Here is a 22,824-nt window from a genome sequence, read left to right as displayed (position 1 = left end):
ATTTAATCTGATTATTACTCCTGCCCAGAAACTAGAATATGCATATAATTATTGGCTTTGGATAGAAAACACCCTAAAGTTTCGAAAACTGTTTGAATGGTGTCTGTGAGTATAACAGAACTCATATGGCAGGCAAAAACCTGAGAAGATTCCAAACAGGAAGTACCCTCTCTGACCATTCCTTGGGCTTCTTGGCTCTGTTTAAAGAAAATGTAGGATCTTTGCTGTAACGTGACACTTCCTACGGCTCCCATAGGCTCTGTCATGACGTTGGCCTGTGGGTAAGGTTTATGACCCCCCCCATAAATACCTTTCTCCCTTCCCCTCTCTTACTGACCCTACTGAAGGACTGCTGTCCTGTTAAATATAGAGAGTCTGGGAACATCAAACAAATGGGGAAAGGAACCATATTTACATAATAAAACCAGTTGGAAATATGCTTGATAACGTAATGAGTATGGAGGTCAGTTCATTGTTATCTGGGACATTATGATTGATGACAGGACGACATAAACTGTACCTGAGAAAGTATACACCCTCTAGTTATCAGAGTCACATGGAATTGTTATGCAATTGAAATGTTTGATATTGAAATTGTTTGTTAGGAGATTAAATGTAATTTTAGCTTCCAAATGAGAGAATTGGGTTTTCATAAGGAAAGTGCCCTGCCCGATCAGTGGCCCAACCCTGTGAAGAGACATGGGGTTATAAACGATGAAACACCTCCCTCCCCCCTCTCCACTATATAAGCCTTTGACGAAAAGATAACCAGTAAGTTCCAGTACGGGAGGTCTGCAGCCTCTACGTTAGAAGGACACATGACATGAGAACTAAGCCAACCTCGGCGTGAGCTATGGTATGAACTGGTATGAACTTTGAGCTTATTCACTACAGAAGTGATACTTCCTAGCCGCTGAGTTAGCCGCTGCTAACGTGGGCTAGGAAAGGACGGACGACGGATCCAGTCTAACAACCAGACGAAGATACCACCACGTATCCAATTTACCACCATTGACATTCTTCCACTACAGGAAGATCTGTTGGCCAACCCGGCCAGCATCTACGACCAATCTACCCAAGCGCAGCTCAGAGTAAATATTTATTGCATTTTCCTTTTCCAAATGGGCGGTAATTTAGAATGCATAAGATAATGTATTTACGATAGCATAGCTGCTGTTTCTGTGTTCCTAAATCTTCCCGCTCTTTCATTCAAGCCCAACCCCCTTTCCTTTGTGTAACCAGGTTCCGTTCACCAGGGGTGAATTCTGTATGACATCATTGTATTCTGTGTATTTGTAATTCTGTGTGATTAGTTAGGTATTTAGTAAATAAATAATTAAACGCAATTTTGTATTGCTGATTCAACTTGTTAGCCAGGGTTCGTGAAGATAACCAAGAATTTACAACTTTCATTATGAAACTGAAAATAAGATAAGGGTTAATATTGACTGCTATCGATGTAAAATATTACTAAGTATTTTAAGAGTTTATTCGGAAGATAACAGCTCTATAAACGTTCTTCCGTGTTGCCCCGACTTTCTAGTTAATTACATTTACATGATTAGCTTAATCAGGTAATATTAATTACAGAGAAATCATTTTATAAATTAGCATGTCATATCACTTAATCCGGCATAGCCAAAGACACGACAGCTCTAAGAACCCGGGAAAAAGCTGAATGATGTAATTCTAGCCGCTGGCTGAAAAACTTTAGCGCGTTTGGATGGTGGTCGATCAGAGGGCCATCAGACTGAGGCTCGTGCACGAGGGAATCCCATGCTTTTACTTTCTCTCTCTTTGAACATAAACACGCTTTCCCGGTCGGAATATTATCGCTTTTTTACGAGAAAAATGGCATAAAAATTGATTTTAAACAGCGGTTGACATGCTTCGAAGTACGGTAATGGAATATTTAGAAATTATTTGTCACAAAACGCGTCGGCCGCGTAACCCTTATTTACCCTTTCGGATAGTGTTTTGAACTGATGAACAAAACGCCGCTATTTGGATATAACTTTGGATTATTTGGGACCAAACCAACATTTGTTATTGAAGTAGAAGTCCTGGGAGTGCATTCTGATGAAGAACAGCAAAGGTAAAAACATTTTTCTTATAGTAAATCTGACTTTGGTGAGGGTCAAACTTGGTGGGTGTCAAAATAGCTAGCATGTGATGGCGAGCTATCTACTCAGAATATTGCAAAATGTGCTTTCACCGAAAAGCTATTTTAAAATCAAACACCTCGATTGCATAAAGGAGTTATGGATCTATAATTCTTAAAATAATTGTTATGTTTTTTGTGAACGTTTATCGTGAGTAATTTAGTAAATTCACCGGAAGTTTGCGGGGGGTATGCTAGTTCTGAACGTCACATGCTAATGTAAAAAAGCTGGTTTTTGATATAAATATGAACTTGATTGAACAAAACATGCATGCATTGTATAACATAATGTCCTAGGGTTGTCATCTGATGAAGATCATCAAAGGTTAGTGCTGCATTTAGCTGTGGTTTGGATTTATGTGACATTATATGCTAGCTTGAAAAATGGGTGTCTGATTATTTCTGGCTGGGTACTCTGCTGACATAATCTAATGTTTTGCTTTCGTTGTATAGCCTTTTTGAAATCGGACAGTGTGGTTAGATAAACGAGAGTCTTGTCTTTAAAATGGTGTAAAATAGTCATATGTTTGAAAAATGGAAGTTTTTGTATTTTTTGAGGAATTTGTAATTCGCGCCACGCCCATCATTGGCTATTGGAGCAGGTGTTCCGCTAGCGGAACATCTAGATGTAAGAGGTTAATCTGATTATTACTCCTGCCCAGAAACTAGAATATGCATATAATTATTAGCTTTGGATAAAAAACACTCCAAAGTTTCTAAAACTGTTTGAATGGTGTCTGTGAGTATAACAGAACTCATTTGGCAGGCCAAAACCTGAGAAGATTCCTTACAGGAAGTGTGCTCTCTGACCATTTCTTGGCCTTCTACACTCTCTTTATTGAAAACTGAGGATCTCTGCTGTAACGTGACACTTCCTACGGCTCCCATAGGCTCTCAGAAGGCTGCAAAAAGCTGAATGATGTCTTTGCAGGCCCTGGCTGAAAAACACTAGCGCATTTAGATAGTGGTCGATCTGAGAACCATGAGACTGAGGCGCGTGCACGAGGCGACACCATGTTTTTATTCTTTCGTCTTTGAACGAAAACAACGACTCCCGGTATGAATATTATCGCTTTTTTACGAGAAAAATTGCATAAAAATTTATTTTAAACAGCGGTTGACATGCTTCGAAGTACGGTAATGGAATATTTAGATTTTTTTTGTCACAAAACGCGTCGGGCGCGTAACCCTTATTTACCCTTTCGGATAGTGTTTTGAACTGATGAAGAAAAACACCGCTATTTGGATATAACTATGGATTATTTTGAACCAAACCAACATTTGTTACTTTAGTAGAAGTCCCGGGAGTGCATTCTGACGAAGAACAGCAAAGGTAATCCAATTTTTCTTATAGTAAATCTGAGTTTGGTGAGGGTCAAACTTGGTGGGTGTCAAAATAGCTAGCCTGTGATGGCGAGCTATCTACTCAGAATATTGCAAAATGTGCTTTCACCGAAAAGCTATTTTAAAATCGAACACCTCGATTGCATAAAGGAGTTATGTATCTATAATTCTTAAAATAATTGTTATGTTTTTTGTGAACGTTTATCGTGAGTAATTTAGTAAATTCACCGGAAGTTTGCGGGGGGTATGCTAGTTCTGAACGTCACATGCTAATGTAAAAAAGCTGGTTTTTGATATAAATATGAACTTGATTGAACAAAACATGCATGCATTGTATAACATAATGTCCTAGGGTTGTCATCTGATGAAGATCATCAAAGGTTAGTGCTGCATTTAGCTGTGGTTTTGTTTTTTGTGACATTATATGCTAGCTTGAAAAATGGGTGTCTGATTATTTCTGGCTGGGTACTCTGCTGACATAATCTAATGTTTTGCTTTCGCTGTAAAGCCTTTTTGAAATCGGACAGTGTGGTTAGATAAAGGAGAGTCTTGTCTTTAAAATGGTGTAATCTAGTCATATGTTTGAAAAATGGATAGTTTTGGGATTTTTGAGGAATTTGTAATTCGCGCCATGCCTATCATTGGATATTGGAGCAGGTGTTCCGCTAGCCGAATGTCTAGATGTAAGAGTTTAATGCAAACACTCTGTCAGATTTCAAAAAAGCTTCACGACGAAAGCACACCTTGCGATAATCTGAGTACAGCGCTTAGCCACCAAAACAAGCCATACAGATACCCGCCATGTTGTGGAGTCAACAGAAGTCAGAAATAGTGTTATAAATATTCACTTACCTTTGATGATCTTCATCGGAATGCACTCCCAGGAATCCCAGTTCCGCAATTAATGTTAGTTTTGTTCGATAAAGTTAATCTTTATGTCCAAATACCTCCTTTTTGTCCATGCGTTCTGTTATACTCACAGACATCATTCAAACTTCAGAGTGTTTTCTATCCAAATCTACTAATTATATGCATATTCTAGCTTTTGGGCCTGAGTAGTAGGTTGTTTACTCTGGGCACCTTATTCATCCAAGCTCCTCAATACTGCCCCCAGGTCCCAAAGAAGTTAAGCAGACCACCATAATCCCTGTGCCCAAGAAGCACTCACGTCTGTAGCCATGAAGTGCTTTGAAAGTCTGGTCATGGCTCACATCAACAGCATTATCCCAGAAACCCTAGACCCACTCCAATTTGCATACCGCCCAAACAGAGCTAGAGATGACCCAATCTCAATTGCACGCCACACTGCCCTTTCCCACCTGGACAAAAGGAACACCTACGTGAGAATGCTGTTCACTGACGACAGCTCAGCATTCAACACCATAGTGCCGTCAAAGCTCGTCAATAAGCTAAGGATCCTTGTACGAAACACCTCCCACTGCAACTGGATCCTGAACTTCCTGACAGGCCACCCCCAGGTGGTAAGGGTAGGTAACAACACATCCGCCACGCTGATCCTCAACACAGGGTCCCCTCATGGGTGCGTGCTCAGTCCCCTCCTGTACTCCCTGTTTACTCATGACTGCACGGCCAGGCACGACTCCAACACCATCATTAAGCAAGAACCAACTAGCCTGGAACTAGCCTTTGCTAGGCCCATCTCCCAGCTTGCCGAAGAGGTCCATCAGTCACTCCTTGTGCTACAATACCTCTAGCCCTGCTCAATACGCCTTAGTTAACCCTTTAGTTCCACCTCCCACACATGCGGTGACCTCACCTGGTTTAAATGTTTCTAGAGACAATATCTTTCTCATCGTCACTCAATGCATAGGTTTACCTCAACTGTATTCACATCCTACCATACCTTTGTCTGTACATTATGCCTTGAATCTATTCTATCGTGCCCAGAAACCTGCTCCTTTTACTCTCTGTTCTGAACGTACTAGACTAACAGTTCGTATTGCCTTTAGCCGTACCCTTATCCTACTCCTCCTCTGTTCCTCTGATGATGTAGAGGTTAATGCTGGCCCTGCAGTGCCTAGCTCCACTCCCATTCCCCAGGCGATCTCATTTGTTGACTTCTGTAACCGTAAAAGCCTTGGTTTCATGAATGTTAACATTAGAAGCCTCCTCCCTAAGTTTGTTTTATTCACTGCCTTAGCACACTCTGCCAACCCGGAAGTCCTAGCCGTGTCTGAATCCTGGCTTAGGAAGACCACCAAAAACCCAGAAGTTTCCATCCCTAACTAACATTTTCCAACAAGATAGAACTGCCAAAGGGGGTGGAATTGCAATCTACTGCAGAGACAGCCTGCAGAGTTCTGTCTTACTATCCAGGTCTGTGGCCAAACAATTTGAGCTTCTACTTTTAAAAATCCACCTTTCCAGAAACAAGTCTCTCACCGTTGCCACTTGCTATAGACCACCTTCTGCCCCAGCTGTGCCCTGGACACCATATGTGAATTGATTGCCCCCCATCTATCTTCAGAGCTCGTGCTGCTAGGTGACCTAAACTGGGACATGCTTAACACCCGACAATCCTACAATCCAAGCTTGATGCCCTCAAACTCACACAAATGATCAATGAACCTACCAGGTACAACCCCAAATCCATAAACACGGGCACCCTCATTGATATCATCTTAACCAACCTGCCCTCCAAATACACCTCTGCTGTCTTCAACCAGGATCTCAGCGATCACTGCCTCATTGCCTGCGTCCGTAATGGGTCTGCGGTCAAACGACCACCCCTCATCCCTGTCAAACGCTCCCTAAAACACTTCAGAGAGCAGGCCTTTCTAGTCGACCTGGTAAGGGTATCCTGGAAGAATAATGACCTCATCCCGTTAGTAGAGGATGCCTGGCTATTCTTTAAAAGTGCTTTCCTCACCATCTTAAATAAGCATGCCCCATTCAAAAAATGTTGAACCAGGAACAGATATAGCCCTTGGATCACTCCAGACCTGACTGCACTTGACCAGCACAAAAACATCCTGTGGCGTACTGCATTAGCATCGAATAGCCTCCGTGATATGCAACTTTCAGGGAAGTTAGGAACCAATATACACAGGCAGTTAGGAAACCAAAGGCTAGCTTTTTCAAACAGAAATGTGCATCCTGTAGCACAAACTCCTAAAAGTTCTGGGACACTAAAGTCCATGGAGAATAAGAGCACCTCCTCCCAGCTGCCCACTGCACTGAGGCTAGGAAACACTGTCACCACCGATAAATCCGTAATAATTGAGAATTTCAATAAGCAATTTTCTACGGCTGGCCATGCTTTCCACCTGGCTACCCGTACCCCGGTCAACAGCCCTGCGCCCCCCACAGCAACTTGCCCAAGCCTCCCCCATTTCTCCTTCTCCCAAATCCAGATAGCTGATGTTCTGAAAGAGCTGCAAAATCTGGACCCCTACAAATCAGCCAAGCTAGACAATCTGGACCCTCTGTTTCTAAAAGTATCCCCTGAAATTTCTGCAACCCCAATTACTAGCCTGTTCAAACTCCCTTTCGTATTGTCTGAGATCCCCCTCTTCAAAGGCAGAGACACTCTAGACCCAAACTGCTACAGACCTATATCTATCCTACCCTGCCTTTCTATGGTCTTCGAAATCAAAGTTAACAGATCACTGACCATTTCGAATCCCACCGTTCCTTCTCCGCAATGCAATCTGGTTTCCGAGCTGGTCATGGGTGCACCTCAGCCACGCTCACGGTCCTAAACGATATCATAACCACCATTGATAAGAGACATTACTGTGCAGTTGTATTCATCGACCTGGCCAACGCTATCGACTCTGTCAATCACCACATTCTTATCGGCAGACTCAACAGCCTTGGTTTCTCTAATGACTGCCTCGCCTGTTCAACAACTACGTCTCAGACAGAGTTCAGTGTGTCAAATTGGAGGGCCTGTTGTCCGGACCTCTGGCAGTCTCTATGGGGTGCCACAGGGTTCCATCCTCGGGCCGACTCTTTTCTCTGTATACATCAATGTTGTTGCTCTTGCTGCTGGTGACTCTCTGATCCACCTCTACGCAGACGACACCATTCTGTATACTTCTGGCCCTTCTTTGGACACTGTGTTAACTAACCTCCAGACGGGCATCAATGCCATACAACTCTCCTTCCGTGGCCTCCAACTGCTCTTAAATGCAAGCAAAACTAAATGCACGCTCTTCAACCGATCGCTACCCACACCTGCCCGCCCATCCAGCATCACTACTCTGGACGGTTCTGACTTAGAATATGTGAACTACAAATACCTAGGTGTCTGGTTAGACTGTAAACTCTCCTTCCAGACTCACATCAAACATCTCCAATCCAAAGCTAAATCTAGAATTGGCTTCCTATTTCGCAACAAAGCATCTTTCACTCATGCTGCCAAACATACCCTCGTAAAACTGACCATCCTACCGATCCTTGACTTCGGCGATGTCATTTACAAAATATCCTCCAATAACCTAATCAATAAATTGGATGCAGTGCCATCCGTTTTGTCACCAAAGCCCCATATACTACCCACCACTGCGACCTGTACGCTCTCGTTGGCTGGCCCTCGCTTCATACTCGTCGCCAAACCCACTGGCTCCAGGTCATCTACAAGACCCTGCTAGGTAAAGGTCCCCTTATCTCAGCTCGCTGGTCACCATAGCAACACCCACCTGTAGCACGTGCTCCAGCAGGTATATGTCCCTGGTCACCCCCAAAGCCAATTCCTCCTTCGGCCGCCTCTCCTTCCAGTTCTCTGCTGCCAATGACTGGAATGAACTACAACAATCTCTAAAACTGGAAACACTTATCTCCCTCACTAGCTTTAAGCACCAGCTGTCAGACCAGCTCACAGATTACTGCACCTGTACATAGCCCATCTATAATTTAGACCAAACAGCTACCTCTTCCCCTACTGTATTTATTTATTTTGCTGCTTTGCACCCCATTACTTCTATTTCTACTTTACACTTTATTCCACTGCAAATCTACCATTCCAGTGTTTTACTTGCTTTACTGTATTTACCTCGCCACCATGGCCTTTTTTGCCTTTACCTCCCTTATCTCACCTCATTTGCTCACTTTGTATATAGACTTATTTTTCTACTATATTATTGACTATGTTTGTTTTACTCCATGTGTAACTCTGTGTTGTTGTATGTGTCAAACTGCTTTGCTTTATCTTGGCCAGATCACAATTGTTAATGAGAACTTGTTCTCAACTTGCCTACCTGGTTAAATAAAGGTGAAATAAAAAATAAATAAATAAAAGGCACTACAGAGGATAGTGCGTACGGCCCAGTACATCACTTCCTGCCATCCAGGACCTCTATACCAGGCAGTGTCAGAAGGCCCTGAAAATCGTCAAAGACTCCAGCCACCCTAGTCATAGACCATTCTCTCTGCTTCCGCACGGCAAGTCTAGGTCCAAGAGACTTCTAAACAACTTCTACCCCCAAGCAATAAGACTCCTGAACATCTAATCAAATGTCTACCCAGACTATTTGCATTGCCCCCCCCCCTTTTTACACACTGCTACTCTGTTATTATCTATGCATAGTCACTTTAATAACTCTACCTACATATACTTATTACCTCAATTACATCGACTAACCGGTGCCCCCGCACATTGACTCTGTACCAGTACCCACTGTATATAGTCTCGCTATTATTATTTTACTGCTGCTCTATAACTACTTATTACTATTATTTCTTATTCTTATTTGTATTTTTTAAACTGCATTGTTGGTTAGGGGCTTGTAAGTAAGCATTTCACTGTAAGGTCTACACCAGTTGTTTGGCGCATGTGACAAATAAAATTCAGAGCTGATTTGATATTCTGCAAAGCCAGATTTTTTCCAACGGTCAAATAAAATTACAGAATAGTTTTGATGTACTATAAAGGAACGTAGTGTGAAAACGTACTAATCACTAACAAGTGGACTCCCCTCAAAACTGTGCACATTAATCACACTAATTTGTCATTGCTATGGCATGTTCGACTGAATTTCAGCCTGTATATTTTCCATGATCAAAAACAATGACAAATTCACATACTCATAGCCATCATAGATATCACCTTCCAGAAATATATTTCAACCAGCAACTCCAAACACAGTCATGTGAAAGATTATGCATAATATGACAAACATTAATGAAAATGTGATGAAATTAAATGACATGGATGAAATGAATACTGAGATATGAAAAAAATGCATTTATTCAGATAAACATTTACATATGAAAGTATACAAAATGAGACAATGTGAGACCCTTTCAAAAGAGCATTTAACAGAATGCAAAACAAATGGATGAATGGTTTCTCATTCACAAAAAGGAAACAAGACGACAGTGTAATAATGGATCAATGGTGTGTGTGTGTGTATGTGGGTGGGCATGCGTGCGTCACATATATGCTATGCCATTCTGTATTCTAAGTGCGAGTTGTGTCTTCCACCATGTTATTATGCTCGCTGTGTGTCTATAGCTATATTCTGCAGTGGTAAAACGTTACTATCTTGGCTCTGTAGCTAGTCTTTAATCCTTCTGACAGGTAGCTCCACCCGGAGTCGCTTCCAGAACCTAGAGGACAGATCGCTGGATTTGTCCCCTTGCCATCGGACCAATGCCAGGGCTACTCTCGCTCGCCTCAGCTCGCGCACCCAGCCACCCCGCCTCAAGGGCTTATACTGGACCAGGATGACCCGCAGATGTCCACCCCATGCCATGCTGTCTAGCCCTGCCTTGAGCTCCAGCAGGGCCTGGGTCCCCTGGAGGCCGTATCCTGGGCTGAGCACCACCAGGACGCGGCGACTGCGGCCCACAAAGGTCAACGTCTCGTCAGTGATGGCTGGGAAGGGGATCACACCATTCTCACTCAGTAACACAGCGCTTCCGAGGGGGTCAGACTGAGCAAGGCGCTATGCAGATTCACTAATCTTGATCACATAATGAGGAGTCATTTGGGATGCAAGATGATTTGTAGATCAGTGATTCAGCACAGCGCCGTCATTCAGGCCAATCCTCCAAATATTCTAATGGTAATAGCATGTGTCATTGTTAGGGCCAGGGGAGGTTTGCTGACCATGTGACATGACCAGGGAAAACACCAGGCCCTGGTTGTAGGCTATTAGAGTTTTTCCTGGTCAGGAAAATCTCTGGTCTGTAATCATCTCCCTCACAATTCCTACACATTTCTACCCACTGGTTCATTCTTACACACTGTTCCCCTTTCTCTCATACACTCCTCATCCTGCTGTTGGACTGTTCCATACTGATATCAGTGCCTGAAGATAGACCATACTCACTCCCTCCAGGAAGGCTGTCCCTGTCAAAGATGCAGACGGTATAGCCCAGCTCATTCTCCAGGACCCTGCGGAGTGTCAAGAGGACAAATTGCTCCTCCTCGCTATTCCTCGCGTACGAGATGTAGATGTCATACTCCTTGTCGTCTGAATGAGGGAGGAAGCAGAAACACAGTAAGAAGAAAAAAATGTATTTCAGAGATGTCATTATTAGCGTCAGGAGTTTCCTGACCACATTAGTTTTTCCAGATCAGGTTTAATACGTTGGAGCTAGGTCAAGTGGTCAGGAAAAACAAATGGCCCAAGTTGGTTATTCTTAGCAAGGTCTGTCTGTACAGTAGGTGTCCCACCTGTACAGCGTTCGTCGGTTCCAAACCAGGAGCGATAGAGCAGCAGCAGCTCCAGCCAGAAGATGTGGTAGACCACGAACAGCACCAGCATCAGGAACAGAGTCACGCCCAGGCCACAGCCCAGCTCCACGGATGGCAGGTACACTGAAAATTCATTAGAGAATTGGGTGCCTCGGGCTGGCCTAGTTGGTAACACCATCACCTGCAGCATATACTCTACCAATATTCAAGGCGACATTTTCACAGTGCAAAAGAATTGTGCAAAGTGTGAAAAATAGCATAAACCAAAAATGTTATTTAACCTACTGTATATTTAGGCAGGTGATTCCCATTGAGGCCAATGTCACAGTGTGATTTAACAAGAATTTTGTAAACTGAGCAATACATCTATAGTCTCCTCTTTATAAAGCACATTGTTGAAGAAAAAGTAAAAAATGTAATCACACTGATTACAATGAGGTTTATTGTAATTTTAGCACTTTGCACAATTATTTTGCACTATGAAAATGTTGCCCTCAGTCTGTGGTAGCCTTAAATCAAATCCAAACCCTCCTACCTGTATGTCTCATCCTGCTCTCCCTCACTGTTACGCCTGCTTATCCCCCCCCCCCCAAAAAAAATGGGAAAGGCCTGTGTGATATAGCCAACTCTTCTAGGCTACAGGATTGGTGTGACCTGCACTCACTGGAAATACTATTGATAATGATAATATACTGTACTTTGTTCATTCTTTAGAGCCTAAGATGTTGGGGGAAAGGGGGGGTGCTATGCTGACATATGGAATTGTTTTAAGATGGTCATACTATGGATCATTTAGCTTGTTTGTTTTAATTCTATATTTGTTTTTATACATATTTAACCCCTTTTTTGAGTAGGCACAAAACTACCTTCATAATTCCATATTTTTGTTTTTACAGGTACTGGTTACCTTCAGACGAGTCCCATGACACAATCTCAGCTTTCCACAGTGCAGTCCCATTCATTTGTAGCCCAAACGGTTCGGACACTACCAAACAGAAGTTGGCAAATAGACGATGCCGACTACCAACTCCAGATATCTGTAGCTTAAACTGACGGATTTTACTGGGAATTGTTTTATTATGTAACTTAGATTGATGCACCGGTGCTAAGGAGTTAAGCACCTTTCACACGAGTCATTGCAGCCCAATGTGCTTCACAAGTTATTGCTTGAAATAATAAAACATAGTCGTACACTAAAGCATGTAGCATGTAAAAAATAAAACAAAAAACAGAGCAAGATATAAAACAATGGTATAAAAATAATACTAATAAAGGAAAGAAAGAGAATTTATCAAATGTAAAAGCATTAAAACAGAATAAAAAGGCAAACTAGTTAAAAAACAAGATAAGAATATTGATTTTTTAAAGAATGTTACACTAAACAGTCCAAACCTCTGCTACTTACCCTCTGCAGAGATGAAGTTATTTTTAAATTCTATCATGGAAACGATCGGTGGTGGAAATTCAAATAATGAGGAGAGGCAAAGCCAATAATCAATCAACGTATTACTTTTGTTAAAAACGTATTATAATAAGGAGGCTGGTCGCACCACCCATGCAGGTGAAATGGAGTGAGAGCCCCCTGTACAAAAAGTACAAGAGCATTTATATAGTCAAACTACCCCATGCAAGCATCTGCAAAACACGTGGCCCTATGTATGTGTGTGTGAGGGGAGACAACTGGGTGAAAAGGTTGCCTCAGTCTGTCGCAACTCCAGACATACTTCCTCGAACAATAGCTCAACGGTTCCCCCAAGTTGGGCAAGAGTCTTTGACTATCGGCCCAGATGACGTATGGTCGTACTGGTCACACGCACACAAAACTTGAATCTTTCGCCCAGAAACAGGCTCCAAACAAAACAATAGATATATCATTGGTGTGCAGGATAAAACCTTTACTCTGTCTCCAGTTAACTTGACAGAAACTGACTGGTTCCTCTTAAGTCTTGGCCGAGTGCCCAGACATCATGGGGTCATTCTACACACACAGAACTGATAGACCAGGCCTCTATTAAGGCACACACACACTTTTCTACCTATACGAGTTTGTTAAAGAAACTATCTCAAGCCCAATGCCTAGGCTTAAAGACGGCTATTTTAGTACAAAAGCATTAGTAAGGTTTAACAGAAAATGTCCTCACAGATCACACAACAGTCCACAAGATCACCCACAGAGCACTAGCTACACACCACTTTCTCATAGTGACTAATACAATATTCAGCACATTTCCACACAAATGATCAACAAATGTCATATTGTGTCATGCTATGCTCTGTGGTGTTTTAAATCATTCCTCACCCTCCTCTTCAAGCACTGCCCTGCGGGTGGCTACATCTCGGCCGTTGCGTCCGGAGCAGTTGTATTCTTTGGTCAGGTCCTCTGAGCTGAAGTCCTGGATGCGGAGCACATTCTCAACTGTCCAGTCCCCAAAATAATTCAACACCACCCTGTAGGATAGAGAGATGAGGGGAGGAGATGAAGGGAAGGAAAAAATTGGACAGGGGTAACAGAAGAATGAGAGGATAGAAACAAACAAAATAACTGTATAAAAGAATAGAGAAGAATAGAAATGAGAAGATAAAGTAACAGAAGAGACAAGAAAAGACAGAAGAGGATGAGACTTACCTAGAAGTGAATGAGATGCGGGGATCAGCTAGCTGATCTACAGTCTTCCCATCGATGGTCCACCAGGTCTCCCTGGGTCCTTCCAGGTAGGGCAATGACACCCTGCATATGAGAGTCACCTCTGACCCTGCAACAGTCACCACGGCAATCAATTCTGCTGCATTACCATGGGAACAATGTCTACTGTGCTACTGTGTCACCATGACAATATCACCCAATCTCATCAACTCACAAAAAAATGCAAGTAACATTCTGTGAAATGGTATTGATTGTACTCGATTGCCAGTAACCAAATGAATGTGGAACTGTCACTTTAGTCTGCACCCTGTGATGGGAAATATTATTATTGGCACAACCAAAGAACAGCTAAACTGGTACAACACTCTACACTAACTGGTGCAACAAATATAACCTACAACAAAGCACACTGGGAAATATGTTAAATGAGGCCCAGAAGTCACAATACCATGCACCCACAATTGGTCAATAGGTTGGAAATGTACTGTATTTTATGTGGTGATATTATTCTAACATCTGAAATACAGATATTCTTTCCTCACATATGACAATTTTCACACAATGCAGTGTAATATTTTGTCAAACGTTTACAGTGCATGTTGAGTTGTTAAGTTGAGCCTTGCTGTTAGAAAACAAATCAAAGTATCCGGCTTTCTGTTATCACATATGTATCTCCCCAAACGCACTTAATAATCATTGCCCATCTCAACTTTCAAATTAGTGACAGCCAACACATAAGATAAGTTTATCAAACTTAGTTATAGTAACTTCTAAGTTCTAAAACTGATCTCAAGTCAGTTATTAAAATGTTGGAGATGGAGAGGCCTCAACGTGAGATTCACCTCTGACCCTGCAACAGTCACCAAGGCTATCAATACTGCTGCATTACCATGGGAACAATGTCTACTGTACTAGATATTGTCACCATGACAATATCACCACTTCAGCCATGACTACAACGTTGTCACATTAAACATTTGAATAAAATTATAAAGGGATAGCCAAAACTCTGATGTTGATGATTCCATGTGTCAATGTTGAGTATTATTTATTTTTTCTATTTATTGAGACAACTCTGTCACAACCATATGCTTAGTATTAATTCTAATTCGATGATCACAACAGTGAAAAGTGAGAAGTGATGGTCTGATCTTCAACTGAATTGTATGACTTGTTATGGGGAAAGGTTTGAATCTGAGTTGAATAAGTTTAACTTGATTTATCATAATATGCACTGAGTGTACAAATCATTAGGAGCACCTTCCTAATATTGAGAAGAACCCCCTTTTGCCCTCAGAACAGCCTAAATTTGTCAGGGCATTGACTCGACAAGGTGTTGAAAGCGTTCCACAGGGATGCTGGCCCATGTTGACTCCAATGCTTCCTACAGTTGTGTCAAGTGGGCTGGATGTCCTTTGGGTGGTGGACTGTTGAGCGTGAAAAACTGCACAGCATTGCAGTTCTTGACACAAACCGGTGCACCTGGCACCTTACCCCGTTCAAAGGGACTTAAATCTTTTGCCTTGCCCATTTACCCTCTGAATGGCACACATACACAATCCAATTTTTTCAAGGCTTAAAAATCTTTCTTTAACCTGTCTCCTCCCCATCTACACTGATTGAAGTGGATTCTCGCAACTGACACTGATAAGGGATCATAGCCGTCACCTGGATTCACCTGGTCAGTCTGTCGTGTGTGTGCGCACACACACACACACACACACACACGTTCAAAAGTTTGGGGTCACTTAGAAATGTCCTTGTTTTTTAAAGAAAAGCAAATTTTTTGTCCATTAAAATAACATCAAATTGATCAGAAATACAGTGTAGACATTGTTAATGTTGTAAATGACTATTGTAGCTGGAAAACACGTCTCAACGTCGACAGTGAAGCGGCGACTCCGGGATGCTGGCCTTATAGGCAGAGTTCCTCTGTCCAGTGTCTGTTCTTTTGCCCATCTTAATATTTTCTTTTTATTGGCCAGTCTGAGATATGGCTTCATCTTTGCAACTCTGCCGAGAAGGCCGGCATCCCGGAGTCGCCTCTTCACTGTTGACGTTGAGACTGGTGTTTTGCAGGTAGAATTGAATGAAGCTGCCAGTTGAGGACTTGCGAGGCGTCTGTTTCTCAAACTAGACACTAATGTACTTGTCCTCTTGCTCAGTTGTGCACCGGGGCCTCCCACTCCTCTTTCTATTCTGGTTAGAGCCAGTTTGCGCTGTTCTGTGAAGTAGGGAGTAGTACACAGCGTTGTATGAGATCTTCAGTTTCTTGGCAATTTCTCGCATGGCATAGCCTTCATTTCTCAGAACAAGAATAGACTGACGAGTTTCGGAAGAAAGGTCTTTGTTTCTGGCCATTTTGAGCCTGTAATCGAACCCACAAATGCTGATGCTCCAGATACTCAACTAGTCTAAAGAAGGCCAGTTATATTGCTTCTTTAATCAGCACAACAGTTTTAAGCTGTGCTAACATAATTGCAAAAGGGTTTTCCAATGATCAATTAGCCTTTTATTATGAAAAACTTGGATTAGCTAACACAACGTACCATTGGAACACAGGAGCGATGGTTGAAGATAACGGGCCTCTGTACGCCAATGTAGATATTCACTTACAAAAAATCTGCTCTTTCCACCTACAATAGTCATTTACAAGATTAACAATGTCTACACTATTTCTGATCAATTTGATGTCATTTTAAATTTGCTTTTCTTTCAAAAACAAGGACATTTCTAAGTGGCCCCAAACTTTTGAACGTTAGTGTGTGTGTGTGATATATATATATATATATATATACACACACATACATACATACATACATACATACATACATACATACATACATACATACATACATACATACACACACACACACACACACACACACACACACACACACACACAGTGGGGGGAAAAAAGTATTTGATCCCCTGCTGATTTTGTACGTTTGCCCACTTACAAAGAAATTATCAGTCTATAATTTTAATGGTAGGTTTATATTACACATATACACACACACACAGTGGGGGGAAAAAAGTATTTGATCCCCTGCTGATTTTGTACGTTTGCCCACTTACAAAGAAATGATCAGTCTATAATTTTAATGGTAGGTTTATATTACACATATACACACACACACACACACACACACACACACACACACACACACAGTGGGGGGAAAAAAGTATTTGATCCACTGCTGATTTTGTACGTTTGCCCACTTACAAAGAAATGATCAGTCTATAATTTTAATGGTAGGTTTATATGAACAGTGAGAGACAGAATAACAACAAAAAAATCCAGAAAAACACATGTCAAAAATGTTATAAATTGATTTGCATTTTAAATGAGGGAAATAAGTATTTGACCCCTCTGCAAAACATGACTTAGTACTTGGTGGCAAAACCCTTGTTGGCAATCACAGAGGTCAGACGTTTCTTGTAGTTGGCCACCAGGTTTGCACACATCTCAGGAGGGATTTTGTCCCACTCCTCTTTGCAGATCTTCTCCAAGTCATTAAGGTTTCGAGGCTGACGTTTGGCAACTCGAACCTTCAGCTCCCTCCACAGATTTTCTATGGGATTAAGGTCTGGAGACTGGCTAGGCCACTTCAGGACCTTAATGTGCTTCTTCTTGAGCCACTCCTTTGTTGCCTTGGCCGTGTGTTTTGGGTCATTGTCATGCTGGAATACCCATCCACGACCCATTTTCAATGCCCTGGCTGAGGGAAGGAGGTTCACACCCAAGATTTGACAGTACATGGCACCATCAAATGATGCGGTGAAGTTGTCCTGTCCCCCTAGCAGAAAAACACCTCCAAAGCAAAATGTTTCCACCTCCATGTTTGACGGTGGAGATGGTGTTCTTGGGATCATAGGCAGCATTCCTCCTCCTCCAAACATAGCGAGTTGAGTTGATGCCAAAGAGCTCCATTTTGGTCTCATCTGACCACAACACTTTCACCAGTTGTCCTCCGAATCATTCAGATGTTCATTGGCAAACTTCAGACGAGCATGTATATGTATTCTTGAGCAGGGGGACCTTGCGGGCGCTGCAGGATTTCAGTGCTTCACGGCGTAGTGTGTTACCAATTGTTTTCTTGGTGATTATGGTCCCAGCTGCCTTGAGATCATTGACAAGATCCTCCCGTGTAGTTCTGGGCTGGTTCCTCACCGTTCTTATGCTCATTCCAACTCCACGAGGTGAGATCTTGCAGGGAGCCCCAGGCCAAGGGATATTGACAGTTCTTTTGTGTTTCTTCCATTTGCGAATAATCGCACCAAATGTTGTCGCCTTCTCACCAAGCTGCTTGGCGATGGTCTTGTAGCCCATTCCAGCCTTGTGTCGGTCTACAATCTTGTCCCTGACATCCTTGGAGAGCTCTTTGGTCTTGGCCATGGTGGAGAGTTTGGAATCAAAGTGATTGATTGCTTCTGTGGACAGGTGTCTTTTATACAGGTAACAAGCTGCGGTTAGGAGCACTCCCTTTAAGAGTGTGCTCCTAATCTCAGCTCGTTACCTGTATAAAAGACACCTGACCTGGGAGCCAGAAATCTTTCTGATTGAGAGGGGGTCAAATACTTATTTCCCTCATTAAAATGCAAATCAATATAGCATTTTTGACATGCGTTTTTCTCTATATTTTTGTTGTTATTCTGTCTCTCACTGTTCAAATAAACTTACCATTAAAATGATAGACTGATCATTTCTGTCGTCAGTGGGCAAACGTACAAAATCAGCAGGGGATCAAATACTTTTTTCCCCCCACTGTGTGTGTGTGTGTGTGTGTGTGTATATACATACACATACACACACACACACACACACACACACACACACACACGCACACACACACACACACACAGTTGAAGTCGGAATACCTTGACTTTCTTGTCCTTAAGCCATTTTGTCACAACTTTGGAAGTATGCTTGGGGTCATTGTTCATTTGGAAGACCCATATGTAACCAAGCTTTAACTTCCTGACTGATGTCTTGAGATGTTGCTTCAATATATCCACATAGTTTTCCTGCCTCATGATGCTATCTATTTTGTGAAGTGCACCAGTCCCTCCTGCAGCAAAGCACTCCCACAACATGATGCTGCCACCCTCGTGCTTCACAGTTGGGATGGTGTTCTTCGGCTTGCAAGCCTCCCCCTTTATCCTCCAAACATAACGATGGTCATTATGGCCAAACAGTTCTATTTTTGTTTCATCAGACCAGAGGACATTTCTCCAAAAAGTACGATCTTTGTCCCCATGTGCAGTTGCAAACCGTAGTCTGGCTTTTATATGGCGGTTTTGGAGCAGTGGCTTCTTTCTTGCTGAGCGGCCTTTCAGGTTATGTCGATATAGGACTCATTTTACTGTGGAGAGAGATACTTTTGTACCTGTTTCCTCCAGCATCTTAAACAAGGTCCTTTGCTGTTGTTCTGGGACTGATTTGCACTTTTCGCACCAAAGTACGTTCATCTCTAGGAGACAGAATGCGTCTCCTTCCTGAGTGGTATGACGGCTGCGTGGTCTCATGGTGTTAATACTTGCGTACTATTGTTTGTACAGATGAACGTGGTACCTTCAGGCATTTGGAAATTGTTCCCAAGGATGAACCAGACTTGTGGTGTTCAATTTTTTTTCAGAGGTGTTGGCTGATTTCTTTTGATTTTCTCATGATGTCAAGCAAAGAGGCACTGATTTTGAATGTAGGCCTTGAAATACATCCACAGGTACACCTCCAATTGACTCAAATTATGTCAGTTAGCCTATCAGAAGCTTCTAAAGCCATGACATCATTTGGAATTTTCCAAGCTGTTTAAAGGCACAGTCAACTTACTGAATGTAAACTTCTGACCCACTGGAATTGTGATACAGTGAATTATAAGTGAAATAATCTGTCTGTCAACAATTGTTGGAAAAATTACTTGTGTCATGCACAAAGTACATGTCCTAACCGACTTGTCAAAACTATAGTTTGTTAACGAGATATTTGTGGAGTGGTTTAAAAATGAGTTTTAATGACACCAACCTAAGTGTATGTATACTTCCGACTTCAACTGTATATATATTGATGCCTAATTGGCATGTTGCTAACTGGTCTGCATAAACCAATAGTAATATATATATATATTTCTACATCTTTAGCTTGTACACCATTTCTCTCACACATGCTTTGTCATCGTACTGCTGTCAATTCTCCTTTTATCTCTTTCTGTGTCAAGTTGTCTGGATGTCCTTTGGGTGTTGGGCCATTATTGATACACACGGGAAACCGTTGAGAGTGAAAAACCCGGCAGTATTGCAGTTCTTGACACAAACCGGTGCGCCTGGCACCTAGTACCATACCGCATTCAAAGGCACTTAAATCTTTTGTCTTGCTCATTCACCCTCTGAATGGCACACATACACAATCCAATTGTCTCAATGATTAAACATCTTTCTTTAACCTGTCTCCTCCCCTTCATCTACACTGATTGAAGTGACATCGATAAGGCATCATAGCCTTCAACTGGATTCACCTGCTCAGTCTATGTCATGGAAAGAGCGGTGTTTTTGTACATTCTGTGTATATCTTGATCAATATATTGATATGCTGATGTATCTAATAATCTCTCTTTACCTACCTTGTTTGACAGGATAGAGTTGCTCCTTGGCAGGGTTGAGTATATTTGGCTGTTTGGGTAAACCACTGGAAGCTGAGAGAAACACAAAGCAGAAATTACGCTCAACTTATTGAAAGTTTGACATTATCATATTGCAATATCAGATATTTATCCATAAAACCTTAACTATAGGAAATATTCAAAAACATATCACTGAATTGCTTTCATGGTCTCAAACATTAACAAAAGGATGTACAGTGCAACGTTCATAGTTACAAAACATTCAGATAGTTGTGAAAAAGGCCTTACACACTGCGGTTACATTGACCACTCTGGTGAATTTGATGGCTCTTCCTTTAGTCTCATAAGTGACCACACAGTGGTACAGTCCTTGGTAGTGCTCCAACATTACATGGATGACCAGCTTGTCTCCTTTGAACACACGATCGATGTTGAAGTTCCCGAAGGCATTGCACTCCTGCTCAAGGTCAACACAGGAGGGGGAGGGGGGGGGGTAGAGCACAGTAGATCACAGGAGGTTGGTGGCACCTTAATTGGGGATGACGGGCTCGTGGTAGTGGCAGGAGTGGAATTAGTGAAATGGTATCAAACACATGGTTTCCATGTGTTTATGCCATTCCATGTGCTCTGTTCTGGCCATTATTATGAGGCGTCCTCCCCTCAGCCGCCTCCACTGAAGTAGATCATCCTTAGTAGAAGAGAGGAACCAAAGAGGTCCATTGACCATTTGGTCATGTAGTGTATGTCCTGCCATGCTTTGTTAGAGGTTATATTTGTTAGACCCATTAGCGAGACCAACTCCTTGCCCTTGTGGTTAGAGTTTCCATCCTGCTTGGAACTCAGCATTAAGGAGATGGGTTGGGAGTAAGTCCCTGCGATAGACTGGCATCCTGTCGTATTGTAACGTGTTGTGTTCCACTTTTACAGTAATTTTATTGTCAACTTTTTTATAGTTGATTACTCTACAGAAAATTCCGTCATGTGTTTCTACACTGGGTACAAATTGACAATCAACATAAAACAAAGACAATACAATTGTTTATACAACGAGTGGGTCTAATCCTGGATGATGATTGGTTGAAACCGCATTCTAGATGGATTTAATACAACTGTGATGGCCAAAACATAAGATATGTTCAGAAAATTCAAAACTTAAAAGGTTTATTTTACTTAGAAGGTTTTAAACTTAACAAAAAACTGTGGCCAAAACATTGGAGAGTCCTCAAATTTTGTAATCAGTGATGAAACCAGTCAAACTTTATAAATCAGTCTTGAAATGGTAATTTACTATTCGGTATCTTAGCTGTAAAATGAACAACAAATGTTCAGCTAACAAATGCAGTAATTTGCTAGACCAGAATGCCTACAGTAACATATTGTAAACTGGTATAGCAGCACATTACTGTATGATTTACTGTAAAAAGAAAAATACAGCAATCTGTTACAGTGCTGATTTTCAGGTGTATTGTAATGTTTTTAAAATTCTATAACTGCCTTAATTTTGCTGGACCCCAGGAAGAGTTGCTGCTGCCTTGGCAGCAGGTAATGGGGATCCATAATAAATACAAATACGCGCATATTTGCATATCCCACAATTTAGACTGCCAAACAGCAAACACCTACTTAGACCCAAACATCTCTTCAAAGGAAGCTACTACATATAGTCCAGTTTGTTACATTCTCTATGAAATTGGCTTTTAAATTATGTGTAATTCAAAATAGTGAGCTTTGAAATTTTGTATACATGTCCATTTTAAAGTCGTTAAAAATCATGACATTTCGTTGACACTAGTATGATAAACAAAAAATATATACAATTCCATCAAGATTGAGATTTTTATGTAAACGTTTTGAAAATACTAATATTAATAGACCAAAATACTAACAACTCTCAAAACTGATAGGTAGATGGAATTGTGGTGCCTGGCCCAAATTATAACCAAAAACATGTTTATAAACATGTTTATAACCTAGTATACAATCTGACAACAATGCTTTTTAATAAGGAACCTATTTTTTTAATTGTATCAAGTAATACACTTTCTTAGCTGCTATTTGTATTATGTACAGCGTCCAAGTGACAGTACTAGCCATTCTCCTATATGGTAAATTAAATTAATTGTACACAGACAGACCGAGGGTCACCTTACATGGTACCAGGTGACAGAGTGGCTAGTGTTAGGCAGCTTGATGTCCTCCAGGTCAGGGCAGGTTAGGGTCCTGCCCTCCTGTATGGGCGCGATGACTGGGGTGGGAGGTACAGCAGCCTTCACCTCACAGTTAGGGTCCTGGCCACTTGGCAACACCTCCAGACGCACGGCAATCTTGGCACACGATGTCCTGTTTCTGAGAGGGGAAAGTACACACACCATGTTAAAATCAGACAAAC

The 22,824-nt window shown here is 41.8% G+C and overlaps 1 protein-coding gene across 2 annotated transcripts in view; it reads right to left on the bottom strand.

The window, feature by feature from the left end:
- Positions 1 to 9,692: 9,692 nt before the first annotated feature.
- Positions 9,693 to 22,824, bottom strand: part of LOC115205813 (interleukin-1 receptor accessory protein) — a 31,917-nt gene continuing 18,785 nt past the window's right edge. For both annotated transcript variants that reach the window (XM_029772151.1, XM_029772153.1), the window contains exons 5-12: positions 22,586 to 22,781; positions 20,724 to 20,892; positions 20,436 to 20,507; positions 13,798 to 13,924; positions 13,471 to 13,619; positions 11,151 to 11,294; positions 10,804 to 10,947; positions 9,693 to 10,346 (exon numbers count right to left, since the gene is read on the bottom strand). In XM_029772151.1, coding sequence (XP_029628011.1) covers positions 10,027 to 10,346; positions 10,804 to 10,947; positions 11,151 to 11,294; positions 13,471 to 13,619; positions 13,798 to 13,924; positions 20,436 to 20,507; positions 20,724 to 20,892; positions 22,586 to 22,781 — 1,321 coding nt within the window. In that variant the 3' untranslated portion in view covers positions 9,693 to 10,026. The remainder of the gene's footprint in view (positions 10,347 to 10,803; positions 10,948 to 11,150; positions 11,295 to 13,470; positions 13,620 to 13,797; positions 13,925 to 20,435; positions 20,508 to 20,723; positions 20,893 to 22,585; positions 22,782 to 22,824) is intronic.

This window comes from Salmo trutta, chromosome 13, assembly GCF_901001165.1.
Source record: "Salmo trutta chromosome 13, fSalTru1.1, whole genome shotgun sequence".
Lineage (NCBI taxonomy): Eukaryota > Metazoa > Chordata > Actinopteri > Salmoniformes > Salmonidae > Salmo > Salmo trutta.
Note: the sequence above shows the minus strand (reverse complement) of the source record. Positions and strands in the feature narration are given on the sequence as shown.